Here is a 14772-nt window from a genome sequence, read left to right as displayed (position 1 = left end):
AGTATTTAAGTTAAAAGATGATAGAACCCTTCTCCTTGGGTTTTCATGGTTCCAAGCTGTAAACTCTGTCTTAGGTCACATGTAAAAGCAAAGACACCAATCACAATTAATGCCCAGGTCTCGATCATTCTGTCCTTCAAGGAAGCAAACTCTTCTAACAGACATTTAGATGAAAGACACATAAAGGCCTAGCTCCTTGAGATCTTACGTGAGGAGGCTCTGGGACAGGAAGGACAAGTTCAAATTCACTTCAAGAAACAAGGACAAGGGCAAAGCCAATGCAAGCAACCGAAAGAAAGCCAGTGTAGCTGGAGTATAGAGGCTCTCCATGTCCCCCTGTGATGACGAAGGAGAATTTAAGACAACCAAGTTTTTCAGCTAGGTCTGTATTGTAAGTTTGCAGTTAGTGGCCCTCTCGATTACCACCCTGGCTCCAAACAGCAAAAATATACAAAGTTAGAAGCATGTAGGGTATGTGGGGGGGTGGGGTGTGTGTGTGTGTGTGTGTGTGTGTGTGTGTGTGATTAAAAAAAAAACAACACAAGATTAAACATCTCTGTCGCTCAAACACAAAATAGAAAGGCAAAGGATACTGTAGACAGACTGTCCAGGAGCCCTATTTCTGTGGGTAAATGGGGCTAAAAATGTCCACAGGAAAAGGCTGGGACCTGAGCTGGCCTCACTGCTGGAAATAAGCAAATAAGGAGGGGCAGCTCCACACCACAATGAAAGGGGGCTTGAAAACTCCTTATCCTGGGAGGTGGCAGGAGGCAGACCACCACCAGACTTGGCCCATGTGTGCTGGCTGCTAGTGGATCTTGGATATTCGATCATTGATGTGGAACAGACACCCCAAACTGCAAATACAACACTTGGCTCTGAACCGGGGTCCCCAGAGGTAAGAAGCAGGAAATAGCAGATCCCTAGATACGGCAGGGTGAGTAGCAGAGAAAGAACATGAAGAGGCAAACTCAAGATGACACTCTAAACCATAATTCCAAAGCATATGAGAAAAACCAGCCTTTTAGAGGGTCCAGTACAGTCAACATCAGACTTCTGCACCACTCCCCCATGAAGTGAAAAGAACAGAACTAGCTAATAGTGACTTTAAACTGGGGCTTTAAAAACAAGTAGGTTGGGGGCACCTAGATGGCTCAGTCAGTTAAGCATCTGACCTCTGCTCAGGTCATGATCTCATGGTTCATGAGTTCAAGCCCCAAGTTGAGCTCTGTGCTGACAGCTTCAGATCCTGGAGCCTGCTTCAGATTCTGCGTCTCCCACTCTCTCTCTGCCCCTCCTCCGCTAATGCTCTGTGTCTCTGTTTCTCTCTCTCAAAAATAAACATTTAAAAAATTAAAAAATGGAAAAATAAATAAAAACAAGTAGGTTGTTGCACAGATTATCAGATTTCAACATTGCTCACATTAAATTTCTTTTTTGTTGTTTATTTTGAGAGAGAGAGAGACAGAGAGAGAGAGAGAGAGAGGAGAGACCCTCCTCTTAGTCTTTATGGCATAAGCTCAAAAGAGTCCTTTGAAAACCAAAATTAATCAATTCAAATAACACAGTAAAAGAAGTTTCTGTGGTATTCAATCGTAGGATGTCACTGCACTGTTCCAATTCCTCTGGTGTTACAAGCACTGGCCATTGAAATGAATCATGTTCTTGGAGCACCTGGGTGGCTCAGTCAGTTAAGCATCAGACTCTTGATTTTGGCTCAGGTCATGATCTCACATTCACTGGACTGAGCCCTGCGTTGGGCTCTGCACTGACAGCATGGAGCCTGCTTGGGATTCTCTCTCTCCTCTCTCTCTCTGCCCCTCCCTGCTCCTTCTCTCTCTCTCTCTCTCTCTCTCTCAATAAATAAATGAGCTTTAAAAATAAATAAATAAATGAATCATGTTCTTTCTCCTTTTATCCAAGAGGGAGATATCAGCGGATGCTACTAGGTGCAAAGGGTGAGGGAAAGATCACATATTCAACCTCTAATCCCAATCAGAATTTTGGCCAGGGAAAGAACCACCCCCTCTACCCCTCCACCCCCATGGAAAGCTGGCAAGGAGGGCGAGCATACAGCTACCCTTACAAAACTGGAACTCCAAAAGGAGTCATGATGCATTAGCCAAGGACTAATTTTAGCCTTTTTTTTTTTTTTTTTAATCAAAGACAGAAGTGATTACTGTGCTGAAAAAATTTTTCTTCCTAAACCCCTCACAGGAGATCTTGGAGGGCTCCGTGAATGTCCAGCCTCAGGCAAAATCTAATGTGTCTACAATCACAGATTCTGATGACATGAAGCAGCACCATGAGGTGGCAAGCTCCATGGCCCAGGCAGTGTTCAGACAGAGAGACCCGTGATGATGTGTCATAAATGTGTGGACGTGCCTGCCGTGGGAGGTCGCCTGATCGGTGCTTCCAAATCTGGAACCAAGAACTCTCTGGGACAATTCCTAGGCCAGCACTTCCCATGAGGGAAAGATAATGCCAACACAGCCAGCAGATGCTGAAAAGGCTCAGAGACCGTTTTGATTGTGAAGCCACAATTTCTTGACACAACTTCTCTCTCTACTGAACTTATGGTGGTAGAATTATAATGATTCATCTGCATTTACCGCCACTGACCTAAAACCCACGAGTTCTGCCAACAGATTAGAAAGAAAACCAAGAAACGACATAGAATTACAGCTGACAGTTATTTAGGAGTTAATGATTCAGTTCTTTGCTTCACTTCTTTCTTCTTCCTACTTAATACCTTTTGACCACTGCTCTGTGGATTCGATTCCCTCATCCATGGAGAAATAAAGCAGGTGAGACTCAAAGTCACCAGCAGGGCAATCTGTGCTTGGAAGAGGTCGTAAATGACTTATAAAGGGAAGGAAGAAGAGGGCAAGAGGATATTAAACTTACTGGAAAAGTGATTGTGGGTTTTTTTTGTTTGGGTTAGTAGGGTACAAAGGAAAGTGTGGACTCTGGAGTCAGACTGAGCTGTGGTTTCTTATTCTGCTACTTACTAGCTGTGTATCCTTGGGCAAATAACTCAGTTGGTCTGACAGCTTCCTCATGGAAAAAAAAGAGATATTAATATCTGTGTCAGAGGACAGTTCCAAGGATTGGATGAAATAATGCAAAAAGCCAAATACAGTTCCTTCCCATCTGGTGAGCACTCGAGCTGCATTATTAAAATTACCTGAAGTTTGGGGCACCTGGGTGGCTCAGTCAATTAAGCATCTGACTCTTGATTTCGGCTCAGGTCACGATTCCATGGTTCATGAGATTGAGCCCTGCATCAGGCTCTGAGCCTACAGTATGGAAACTGCTTGGGATTATCTCTCTCCCACCACCCCCCCTCAGCTCCTCCCCTGCTTATGCATGCAAGCGCTTTCTCTCTCTCTCTCTCAAATATTTTTAAAAATTACCTAAAATTTACTCTTCTCATATAATTAAGGTATGACTGAAAGCAAATGCTATTACACTGAATAGTAGAGGTTCCCAAGTAAATGTACACATCTTAATCTGCAAATTTCTTGGTATATATTTGCATCTTAAAATTTGCATTGGTTAAACTTTACCTGTCGACTTCCCTGCTTGGAGGAGCAGCTACTGGTGCTCCTTGAAGGTGAGACCAGTTTTTGAGACACCCCAAGGTTCTTCTCATCACTCATCCTGAATAGCAGGTCACTTGGCCCCGATGCAAATCAAAATGCCATCCGAAGACAATACAGGAGAGTATGGAAGTCCCACACAGGCAGGTGGCTCAGTTCTTATCCAATATGTTTTAACAGCATTTTGGATGACCCGGAGGAAATCTCTAAAAGCAAAAGAAAAGGATTACAGAAAGGTCAGAGGAATCAGACACCATCTATGATTAGCCACTGATTCTCTACAAGTGGTTTGTCTACACTACAGATTACAGAGCCATGCTTAGCCATGTCAGGAGCTGTGAAGGAAAAGATGTTTTACACCCATCTTTTATTGGAAATCATGTATAGGTGGTTCGTCATGTAGCTTTGCGGTATGACAGAATTACGAACACTAGTAAGAAAAACATGGGTCCAGACCCACACAAAATCAGTATATACAAACCATCCCAAACCACTGTGAGATACCTAAGCATCATTTTTTAACTGGAAAATAACAAGTGCTGGAGGAGACTGGAACCCTCGGGCATTGTTGGTAGGAATATAAAGAGGTACAACAGCACGGCTGGAAGCAGTTTGGCAGTTTTTTTTTAAGTTAAACACAATCATCTGATCCATCAATTCTACTCCTAGGCACATACCCCCAAATAACTGAAAACAAGTATTCAAACAAAAACTTGTACAAAAATGTCCATAGCAATGCTATTGGCAATAGCCAAAGGCAGAAACAACACAACGTCCATCAAGTGACGAATGGATAAACTACCTATGGTATACACTATGGTCTGAATTTTGTGTCCCCCCACCCCCACCCCTGCCCACCACCAAATCCCTATGTTAAAAATCCTAAGCCCAATGTGATGCCATTAGGAGGTGGGGCCTTTGGTGGGCAGCTAGGGCCTGAGGACACCGCTCTTATGGGTGGAATCAATGCCCTTATCAAAGAGACCACACAGAGCTCCCGAGCAGATACAGTAAGTCTGCAACCTGAAGAGGTTTTGGGCTCCCAGCTTCCAGAACTGTGGGGAATAAATTTCTGTTGCTGTCTGTAGTATTTTGTTATAGCAGCCCGAATGGACTAAGGCTATATATCCATACAACAGAATGTTACTCAGGAATTAAAAGGAATGAGGTAGTAATACGTGATATAACATGGATGAACCTTGAAAACATTATGCTAAGTGAAAGAAGCCAGACACAAAAGGCCATATACATATGTTTCTGTTTATACGAAATACCCACCGTGGGCAAATGCTTAGAGGCCGAAGGTTCCCGTATGACTATGGGGTTTCCTTTAAGGGTGATTAACTAGAACTAGATAATGGTGATAGTTGCACAACACTGCGAATTACTAAATGTCACTAAATTATACACTTAAAAATGGTTAAAAATTGATTTTATGTGCATTTTACTACAATTTTTAAAAATCTGTTTTTTGAGGGGATGGGGTGGAGGATTTGTTCTGCCAAGGGTTTGAGACATCCTCTCAAAACACTATTTCATTGTGTGACACAACTGTAACGGCAAACAGAATTTCCCGTATCATCTATTAGTATGCTAGTAATTGAAACGATAATCATCTGTGGTGTCCACACTACTTAACGGCCACATCCTAGAGTAAGAGTTTCCCATAAACATGATCTCATTTAATCAACCGTTTGATGGGAGGGGATTATCTCACGTTTCACAGTAAAGTGAACAAATCTTAAGCGCACAGACATCTATCAGAAAAGAAACTGAGTCTCTGAGAAGTTACATAACTTGCCCAGTCATGCAGCTGCCAAGAGACTGAATTCAGGCTAGACCCCAGGGCTTTAACCTTGCTGTCGGAAGTGAGCATGCTTTAATAGTCAGGTCTGGTGATACGCGCTACTGCCCAACTCTGCGACCTACAGAACTGAGGAGCTGACGGAAAAGACTCTGGAGGAAGCATGTCATATGCCAGCTTTGCAGAGGTACTGCCCCATCCCTTCCCCCAGCACAGTACCAATCTCTAAGATGGCAGCGTGTCTACGGTGGAGAAGGGGACAGACCAGGGCAGACACAGGGACACCCCTACAAGTAGCTAGCTGGGTTGCCACCTGCCACCTGCCACTCTTCAGGGGTGAACCCCTTCATCCACAGCCCTGAGTTAAGGGTGACGGACATGTTTGGTTTTGCCTTCAGCAGATCAGCCTTTTATGTGACGCACTAAGTTCAAATAAACTGTACAATTTTCCTAGGCATGTTAACAACAATAAAAAAAAAAAAATTACATCCAATCTCTGGTTCCTAGTGTTCACATAGTCTAATTTAAAAATTTTTTTAACATTTATTTATTTTTGAGAGACAGAGAGCAGAGCATGAGCAGGGGAGGGGGGGAGACAGAATCCGAAGCAGGCTCCAGGCTCTGAGCTGTTTGTTCGCACAGAGCCTGACGCGGGGCTCCAATTTATGAACTGCGAGACTATGACCTGAGCTGAAGTCGGACGCTCAACCGACTGAGCTACCCAGGCACCCCCACGTAGTCTAATTTTAGAAGAAGGATGTTACATAATTGTCTATCAGCTAGATATTATATCAAACCTTTGGTTAATTAAGTACATAATCTCCTGTGCCTTTCATTAACACCAAGTTCTTTAAAACTGAGTATACTAATAAGCACCTGGTGTTGTACGGAAGTGATGAATCACTAAATTCTACACCTGAAACCACTATTACACTGTCTGTTAACTAACTGGAATTTAAATAAAAGCTTAAAAAAGTGAGTATGTTCAGGTGCCCGGGTGGCTCAGTTGGTTAAGCATCTGACTTCGGCTCAGGTCGTGATCTCACAGTTCGCGGGTCTGAGCCCCACATCATCGGGCTCTGGGCTGACAGCCCAGAGCCTGGAGACTGCTTCCGATTCTGTGTCTCCCTCTCTCTATGCCCCTCCCCCGCTCACACTCTGTCGCTCTCTCAAAAATAAATAAACATTAAAAAAATTTTTTTTAAATGATTATGCTAAAGCCATCAACTACAACCAACACAATGAGAAATATCAACATCTCAGAAAATAAAGGTACTTGTAGCTGTAGAACTCAATTCCCATGTTGCTTTCATAGAAACCCCCCCAAATCTCTGTATTCATTATTTGTTAGATCCAACAGTAACTAAAACTAAAACCAAACCAACCCCAGCTTCTTCATAAAGTTAGCTTTACTTGTGGGGCACGACTTATTGAAGTCAGAAGCCAGTGCAGTCGAGTTCAAAACTGCCAAGAAAGGCTGTACAGATATATCAATAGTTTGTTTAATAGTATGTTGGCTGTTGCTGTTTAAGAAAGAAAAGAGGAAAAAAACCATGACGGGAAGCCCAAACGATGAACTCTGTGTGTTGGGGGGGGGGGGGGGGCGCGGGGGTGCAGCCATTGCCATGACAACTGATTCCACAATGGATTGGGAATACCAACCAAGGGTTTCTGTTTGTGTGTGACAGTATTCTTTTCGTGTTTTAAAAAGCTGAGGTTCTGACAGGGAGAGTGCAGGATGAGGGTTCTTGTATAACAGGTGCAGCAAGAACAGAAAGGAATCCTCAGGGAAAAAAGAGTCACAGGAATCCTGAAACTGCCAAATTAGAAACACAATAACCCTGTCCCAGAGTCAACTGATATATAGGGTCATCTTTATCTCTCAGCTCTGCTGCATTTCCCCTTGGAGGAGAGAGCTACCAAGGCCAGGGCTGTGAGCAAGCCAACCACCATACTCATTTAAGTCGGTACTTAGAAGTAAGGCTTCTCCTCAAGTACAGAAACCCTTCGTGGTGCCTCCTTTTCTCCTTCAGAGAAATAAGAGGGTGGGACTCCAGCCCCTCCCACATCCATCCGGAGTGAGCCTGGGATTATCACCTGGGGAAATAATGTCTTGTTTCATCAGCCAGAACCTTCCTGCCTCGCCTCATCAGAAATTCAGTTAAAATCACTAGGTAAAATTCAGTTCACTTATGGCTCAAAGGACAAAAGAGGTCAAATTCTGGGGAAAGAACATATTAAAACACGGTAGGTCAAAGTGTGAGGGCAACAGAGGCCTGAGACTAAGGTGCCCTAGGAGCAAAGTGGTCATGGGGAATGAGGTCGTTATTGTGTCCCCCTAGGGGACCCCAAGGGCTGGCCTGGGTCATCGGAGGGAAAACCTTGATGGGAGTCCCAATACAGAGGACCTTAACAAAGAGGGGTCACACTGAAGGTTGGTGTCTTCTACTCCAACTAGCTGACTTCGCGGTGCTGACCTAGTAAAATGGGGAGGACAAAGCCTTTAGGGGCGACAGATATAGGCCAGGGGCTGCTGATTCAGGGGTGTATGGATGATGAGGCGGGTACAAAAGAGCTTTGGTGCTTCCATCTCTCCATGACCCTTCCGTGGAAAACCTCTACCTGAAGGGGTCTGTATAAAATATAATAGTTTCCCTGCTCACACGCTGTGAACATGCTGTGAAGGATAATAATTTATTTCCTCCCTTATTTTTTTTTACTGAGGCATAACTTACACATAGGAAAGTGAACAAATCTTAACCACGCAGACAGCTCTATGAAATTTTACATGTGCAAATACTGAAATAATCACCACCCAGATCAAGAAATAGGACGTGTGCAGGGGCGCCTGAGTGGCTCAGTCCAACTTCAGCTCAGGTCACAATCTCCAGGTTCATGAGTTCCAGTCCCCGCATCAGGTTCCACACTGACAGTGCAGAGCCCGCTTGGGATTCTCATTCTCTCTCTCTCTCTCTCTGTCTCCCACTTGCACGCATTCTCTTTCAAAATAAATAAACTTAAAATAAAAAGAATGTCTGCAGCCTCCTCAGAAGTTTCCTTCATCGTTTGGGCATTGATCTGACAAGTTGGGCGGGGGGGGGGGGGGGGGGGGGCGCTATCCTCCTGCTGAATGCTTTGTACCTGCCCTCTCTGGCAAGTACCTGTCTGTGCCCCAGGGACGGGCAGCTGGGGCTTCTGTCTAATCCCTTGGGAGAGACTGCTGGGACTTCCCAAACTTACAATAACAGCTTGTATGACTGCTCATACAACTGTGATGCATTACAGATTTTAGTTTGGGACCTGCTTTCATTTCAACAAACCACCTGTTGCCAAATCCAACAGGTGTGAAAAGCTCAATGTGCTTAGGTCAATTTTAAAAATGTCCTTCGTGTGCTTCTGAGATGAGCTAGGTCCTCTCTCACCATTGCTCCTCACCTTAGGAGCAGAGGGGTCAGGCCCAGGTGAAAATGGCGTTCCAACTAAAAGTCCAGTGGGCATGAGACACGCAAGCATGGGGCTTCCATTAGGGAAAACAGAATTCTGATTTCCACCAAGAATGGGGAAGAATAAATGATCATGGCACTGCCATGCCTTTTGGCAACAAGGCTGATTTTAAGATTTATTTTGGCCATTTTCCCATAAAAAAGAATACATGGTTTAGGAAAAAATGCAAAGGAGATGTACACAGCAAGATGTATGTGCCTTGGAAGCAGCCAGACCTAGGTTTGAATCGGTGCTCCCTTATTATAAACTGTGCACCCTGACAGATGTAGTAACCTCTCTGATCTTTAGGGTTTTTATGGGGAAATGGGGCATCGTGAGGATTAAATGAAAAATGAGGACGAGGTGTCTGGTGTGGACAGAATAGATACTCCACAGATGTTAGTTCCGTTTCCTCCCCTCCTGGCTCCCTGAAAGTGGCATATACAATACCAAATTAGATCCTATACTTTTCTTGCAACCAAATAAATAAGTACAAACAAATAAGGACTCTATGGAATTTTAAAACATATTAACATTTCCCCAAATCCGTAACACAAGTGTGACCAGATTTTGAAATCAACAAAGCAGCATGCTTACTTTGAACAAGACATAAATGCAAAAAGATAAAAGCCACATTATTAAAAAAAAAAGAAAGAAAGCCACATTATTCATCATTGGCTTTCCAAGAAACCAACTTAATATTAACTAGTGGGTTTGAAACAGTGGCGTATAACACAGCTGTTTTTTATTCTATTAGGCCTGGGGTCTGCACTCACACACTTGGTCATGTTTGGCTGAGAAACAGGTTTTGCTTCCATCCTTGAAAACAACTCGCATGAAGACCAGAGGGCATATAGTTCTAGTTAACTTAAAATTTCCCGGTAAAATATATCGAAAAATTATCTCCAGAATTAACACCAGAAAAATACATACTGGAATATCCATTTCTGATCTTCTGGTCTTCTTTGGTAAAAGAAAATTATTCAAATCCTGGGTGTTCAAATCCAAATTATTCAAATCCTTAGAAATGATGCCCACTGAAACACCTTGATTTTCAAGATGTTACATGATCAACAGTAGGGCTTTGGTTATTTGGCTCTAAAATCCAAAAATTGATCAGAGGTTTCTGGAAGTGGGTTCTAACCACAATGCCCTCAAATAGCTGATCCCGGACCTCTGTGTTTAATGCCGGCCAATCTGACTACCAGGATGGCTGGCCTGATGCTGGGATGCTGCTGACTATCCCTGGGGGCGGGATGAGTACCGAGGCTCACGAGACAACCTCATCTCCAAAGAAGTCTGTCCTAGAGGGCTTTTCACGTAGAGTTGAAATCTGTCTCAGTAGGACACATTGTTCCTAGACCTGCCGTCTGCCATGACAGAGGACGAGATGAATAATTTCTTTTTCATCAACACCTGCATTGGAACCACCACCATCCCTATCCTATCCAACAAACCTTTTCCTCTCCAGAGCACACAGCCACATTTTCATCCGCCATTTTGTATGTCAGATCATTATGATCAGACATCCAATTCTGATTAGACTTCAGTTTGTCTGTGCTTCCCCAAAAATGGTGCTCAGATCTCACAACAAGCTCCAGGTGTGGTCTGGCTCAGAGTAGGAGAGAGGGGAACATTCGCCTCCCTTGCCATGTGCACACAGCAACTGTGACCCAATGCCTCAGTTTGTCTTAGCTTTGGAGATACCTATACCTCTTCCTGGCACTTGCTGCCTGGACAGTGTTCTCCAGGACTCTGAAGTGATAGGGACTGTGGAGAAGCTGGGCTTTTCTTTCTGAACAAGACTCCTTCCTTTAGCTGAAATTCAGGACTTGACTATTCTTTTTTATTATCGTCTATCCTTATATTAGTTTTGACCCATGATTCCAGTCTGTCAAGACATTTCTGGGACCAGTCGCCATTCAGTGTATTTGGCCGGCTTTTCCTCTGTGGAAGCATTCACAGACTGCATAGGCATGTGAATTCTGTCTTCCATCTCATAAATTATACTGGAAGACTTACGAAGAAGAGCATGAAGGGCATTGAAATCCTCTCCATAGCTTGATGTTAATTTATCCCTTAATTCACACTTCTAGGTTCAAATGTGCCAACCCACTCTAACCCCCTAACGGTATGGTCACATCCAATTTCTCAAAGTGTCCAGATCCACCTTCTTCTAAGTCTCCTGGATTCTCATTTAAAATGCAGACTTTGGAAGCTCTACTTTGGATGGATCAAATCAGAATATCTGGGGATGGGCCTGCTAACCTATATAAGTAACACATTCCTCATGGGATTCTGTGCATGACACAGCCAGTAGTCTTTAACCCTTCTTATTTTACCGAGCCAATCTTTCTGTTTGTGTGTCTGTGATAAGCAGAGTGGATAGGAAGCCCAAAATCCCTTTTATTGTTCTAGACCTGTGGTTTTCAAAAAGTGGTCCTCAGATCAGCACCATCACATGGGCTTCTCAGAAATGCAAATCCTCACACCCTATCAAAGACCTGCAGGGTCAGGAGCTAAGGGTGGGACCCAGTAACCCATTCTTAATAAGTTTTCTAGGCGATTTTGATACACAAGTTTAAGAACCACTGTCCTAGGTTAATTTGCTACCCATGGCATAGATCCTCGAGGCCTCTGGTATCTATTTGTCAGGAGACTGGAATGGACCCTGAGCTCTCCTCTGAGGAAGATTCTGTCCTGTTGCTTAACTATTCCTTTAAACCAGAGATGGCAAATGCCAGATACATGTGCTTCCAGTCCCCATTCCCATGCTTACTCACCATGGCAAATTTTCTTAAACAACTCTTCAAAAAACTTAAAGAAGAGAATAGGCCAGATAGATCCTATCCTGCTGAGGCCCACATGGGCATGATGGGGTATGTGGAGGCCCCTGCATTCTTTTCTCACGATTAAGAGCCTTCATTTCATGAGACACTAACTGCCATCTGATCACAAAAGTCACCATATACTGATTTGTCCTTGATCCTCAACACAAAATATCTACGCTCGAGGCTCTTGCCAGATATCATAACCTCGAATGCTGTATTGTCCAGACTCTATAGAGCCGTGGATCTCAACTCTGACTACACATTAGAATTATGTGGGGAGCTTTTAAAAATACTAATGACCAGGCCCTATCCATGATCTAGTATGGTGGGGCTAGACTTTAAAAGTCCTAAAACCTCCACAGGTGTCTCTGATGCAGATCCAGAGTTGAGAGGCATGAGTTCTGATCCAAAAAGCTAACACAGTGTGTGCACATAGCTCATGCCAGATCATCACATAGAGGAGTTGGTCAAATGGCACTGCCTCATCTTGGAAGAACTTCTTTGCCAGCAGTGCCCTCTGGGCTATGCCCTTGGCCTACAATGAGAGAGGTCAAATATACAAAAACGAACAATCCACCCTATGATCTTAGGAAGCTTTATGGACTAGTGTGATAATTAAAGCCACAAGCTCTGGATTCAAACTGCCCGGGTCCCCAACCATCCGTATTAAGTGGCTTTCGGCAAATTTTGAGCCTCTCTATGCCATCAGTGTTCCATGTGACAAGTGGAAATAATGAAAGGGTCGCCCCAAAGGGGCTGTTGAGGTGATTAGAGGAACTTAGTGTACAGAAACACATGAAAGGTGATGGCCAGTGTATGAACGATGTTGTTGTTAGTCTTGTGCACAACATCACAGCGGCTGCTTTTCTCTTAGCATCAGAAAAATAAAAAGGATATTTATAAATATCCATATTCTGTGGGGCACCTGGGTGGCTCAGTCGGCTGAACATTCAACTTCAGTTCAGGTCATGATCTCACAGTTCGTGGGTTCCAGCCCTGCGTCTGGCTCCTTGCTGACAGCTCCGAGCCTGGAGCCACCTTTGGATTCTGTGTCTCCCTCTCTCTCTGCCCCTCCCCCACTCACATTCTGTCTCTGTCTCTCAAAAAATAAAGCATTTTTTAAAAATTTATAAATATCCAAATTCCTATCCCCCCAACGTTAATAGGTCTCCATCCTTATTTATACAGTATTTTATTTTTATATCTACCATTTTCCTGGCTTTTAAAAAACTTATCTAATAATATCATAGCATACATTTCTTTCTCCAGCTGGCTTATTTTCACTTACAGTCATTACACCTGCACACACTCTAGTTCATTCCTGTAACACGGTTTCATGGTATGAGTCTCCTTGTTGAACTTACTCTTCCTTCGGGTTGTCTCTTTGCTCTTAGAAACAGTGCCGCGGGGTCCACCCCTTGTGAGGCTGTGGTATGATTTTCTAGAAGACAGAGAACCTTCACAAGAAAATTTCCAGGTCGTGGTGCCACTTCTAAATGACAGGCGTGTTCTCCACTTTTGGACCCTGGGAACTTATGTACGAGAACATACCCCTCTTTTTCTGGGGTAGCAGGACGGACAGAGTCAGGTTAATGGCACACTGCTGCTGAACGACGGTGGCCAAGAAGGGCATTTCTGTGCCTGGCTTACCTTATTGTCACTGTGTTCTAATTCTCTCAACCTCCCACTATTTGCCTGGGTAGTGTGTGTATTCTTGGGAACGACTTCAAGTACTTTATGAAATAAGACAATATTTATATTTAATTTTTATTTTAAGCTAGAAAGTTACACAAGCTGCTGTTGGCAAGATGTCCTGATAGTGGGCAGTTTTCTACTCAGCTCTCTAGGATGCCTCCGTGTTGTCTTTCGGGGGAGCTGCAGGCCTCAGCCTGACAGTCCAATTGCCTCGAGATGCTTGGAACAAGTGAGCGGGGAGGGAGGGAAAGACACACAATAACCCCCAGCTCACAGGATTGGAAAGGAGCGTATCAAAGGTACCCGCTGGTGAAGAAAGGGAAGAGGACAATTGGGGGAGATCCTGGTGGCCACGGCTGCTCACGCTAGCCTTTCCAAAGTGTACAGATGGACGACTCAAAGCTGGCAGGGCTTCTAGGACAGAGCACTTGCACACAGATATGGGGAAGGAGGTAAAGGTACCTGCCAAACGATTATTATGAAAAGTCCATGTCCTACAACCTAAATGAATCCCATCCCTACACCTAGATGAATCCCATCCCTACACCTAGATGAATCCCCTCCCAAAAGAGGAGCTTTTGACTCAGACCTTAGTTTTCTGCCTGATTCACAGGGATCAGGAGAGTGGCTTTTACTGCTGGCATGATTTCATGAGGCTGTGTCCTCCTCCCCAGCTACCACATTCTCACTATTTTGCCTCCCAAGTGGTCCCGAGGTGGTAGATCACACGTATTAGTCCGTCCCAACCCTCCCAGAACAAGTTCCTGAGCTCACAATGACCCTCCCCCAATCCCCACATATCAACTGGCAGAAAGAAGATCTATCATACCTGTGAGGTTTTTAATTTTTGATTCATTTTTATGATCCAGTAACCAAACCACAAGGGGAAACTAGAATAATTCAGGATGACTTGTCTTAAGTAAACCCAAACTGACTCCTTTTCTAAACGTAAAACGTTCACCTGATTAGGAATACTACATTAAAGAATTCTGCCGTGGATGGACAGAACTCATCTGTATGCAGTTGGGATTCTGACCCCTGGGTGCTTGTGGGAAGATCCTACAGGGTGGTATCATGTCCTTAGCATGCTTTAATCATAAATGTAGGGGTAGGACCTGGGCAGCAGTGGTTTGGTAAGAGTTCCCCAGTAGATTCCAATGTGCAGCCAGGATTGAGGACCACTGCTCTGGAGTTTCCAGAAATTTCCTCTCTTTCTAATGATCTTGACAGCATCTACCCATTTTTAGGCTTCTGATACCTATCGCAATCCTTTTCATCCGACACTACTTACTCTCAGAGGTTCGAGAAGACCAAAGTAATTCAGCTTTGGTTTTGGTCTGAACTGGCATCCAGAACC

The 14772-nt window shown here is 44.0% G+C and overlaps 1 protein-coding gene across 6 annotated transcripts in view; it reads right to left on the bottom strand.

Annotated features, from left to right (window-relative positions):
- OSBPL3 (oxysterol binding protein like 3) overlaps positions 1-14772 on the bottom strand; it is a 171872-nt gene that overhangs the window by 82372 nt on the left and 74728 nt on the right. For all 6 annotated transcript variants that reach the window (XM_015081003.3, XM_015081007.3, XM_015081006.3 and 3 more), the window contains one exon: positions 3570-3808. In XM_015081003.3, the coding sequence (XP_014936489.1) occupies positions 3570-3662 (93 nt within the window). In that variant the 5' untranslated portion in view covers positions 3663-3808. The remainder of the gene's footprint in view (positions 1-3569; positions 3809-14772) is intronic.

Source organism: Acinonyx jubatus, chromosome A2 (genome assembly GCF_027475565.1).
Source record: "Acinonyx jubatus isolate Ajub_Pintada_27869175 chromosome A2, VMU_Ajub_asm_v1.0, whole genome shotgun sequence".
Taxonomy (NCBI): Eukaryota; Metazoa; Chordata; class Mammalia; order Carnivora; family Felidae; genus Acinonyx; species Acinonyx jubatus.
Note: the sequence above shows the minus strand (reverse complement) of the source record. Positions and strands in the feature narration are given on the sequence as shown.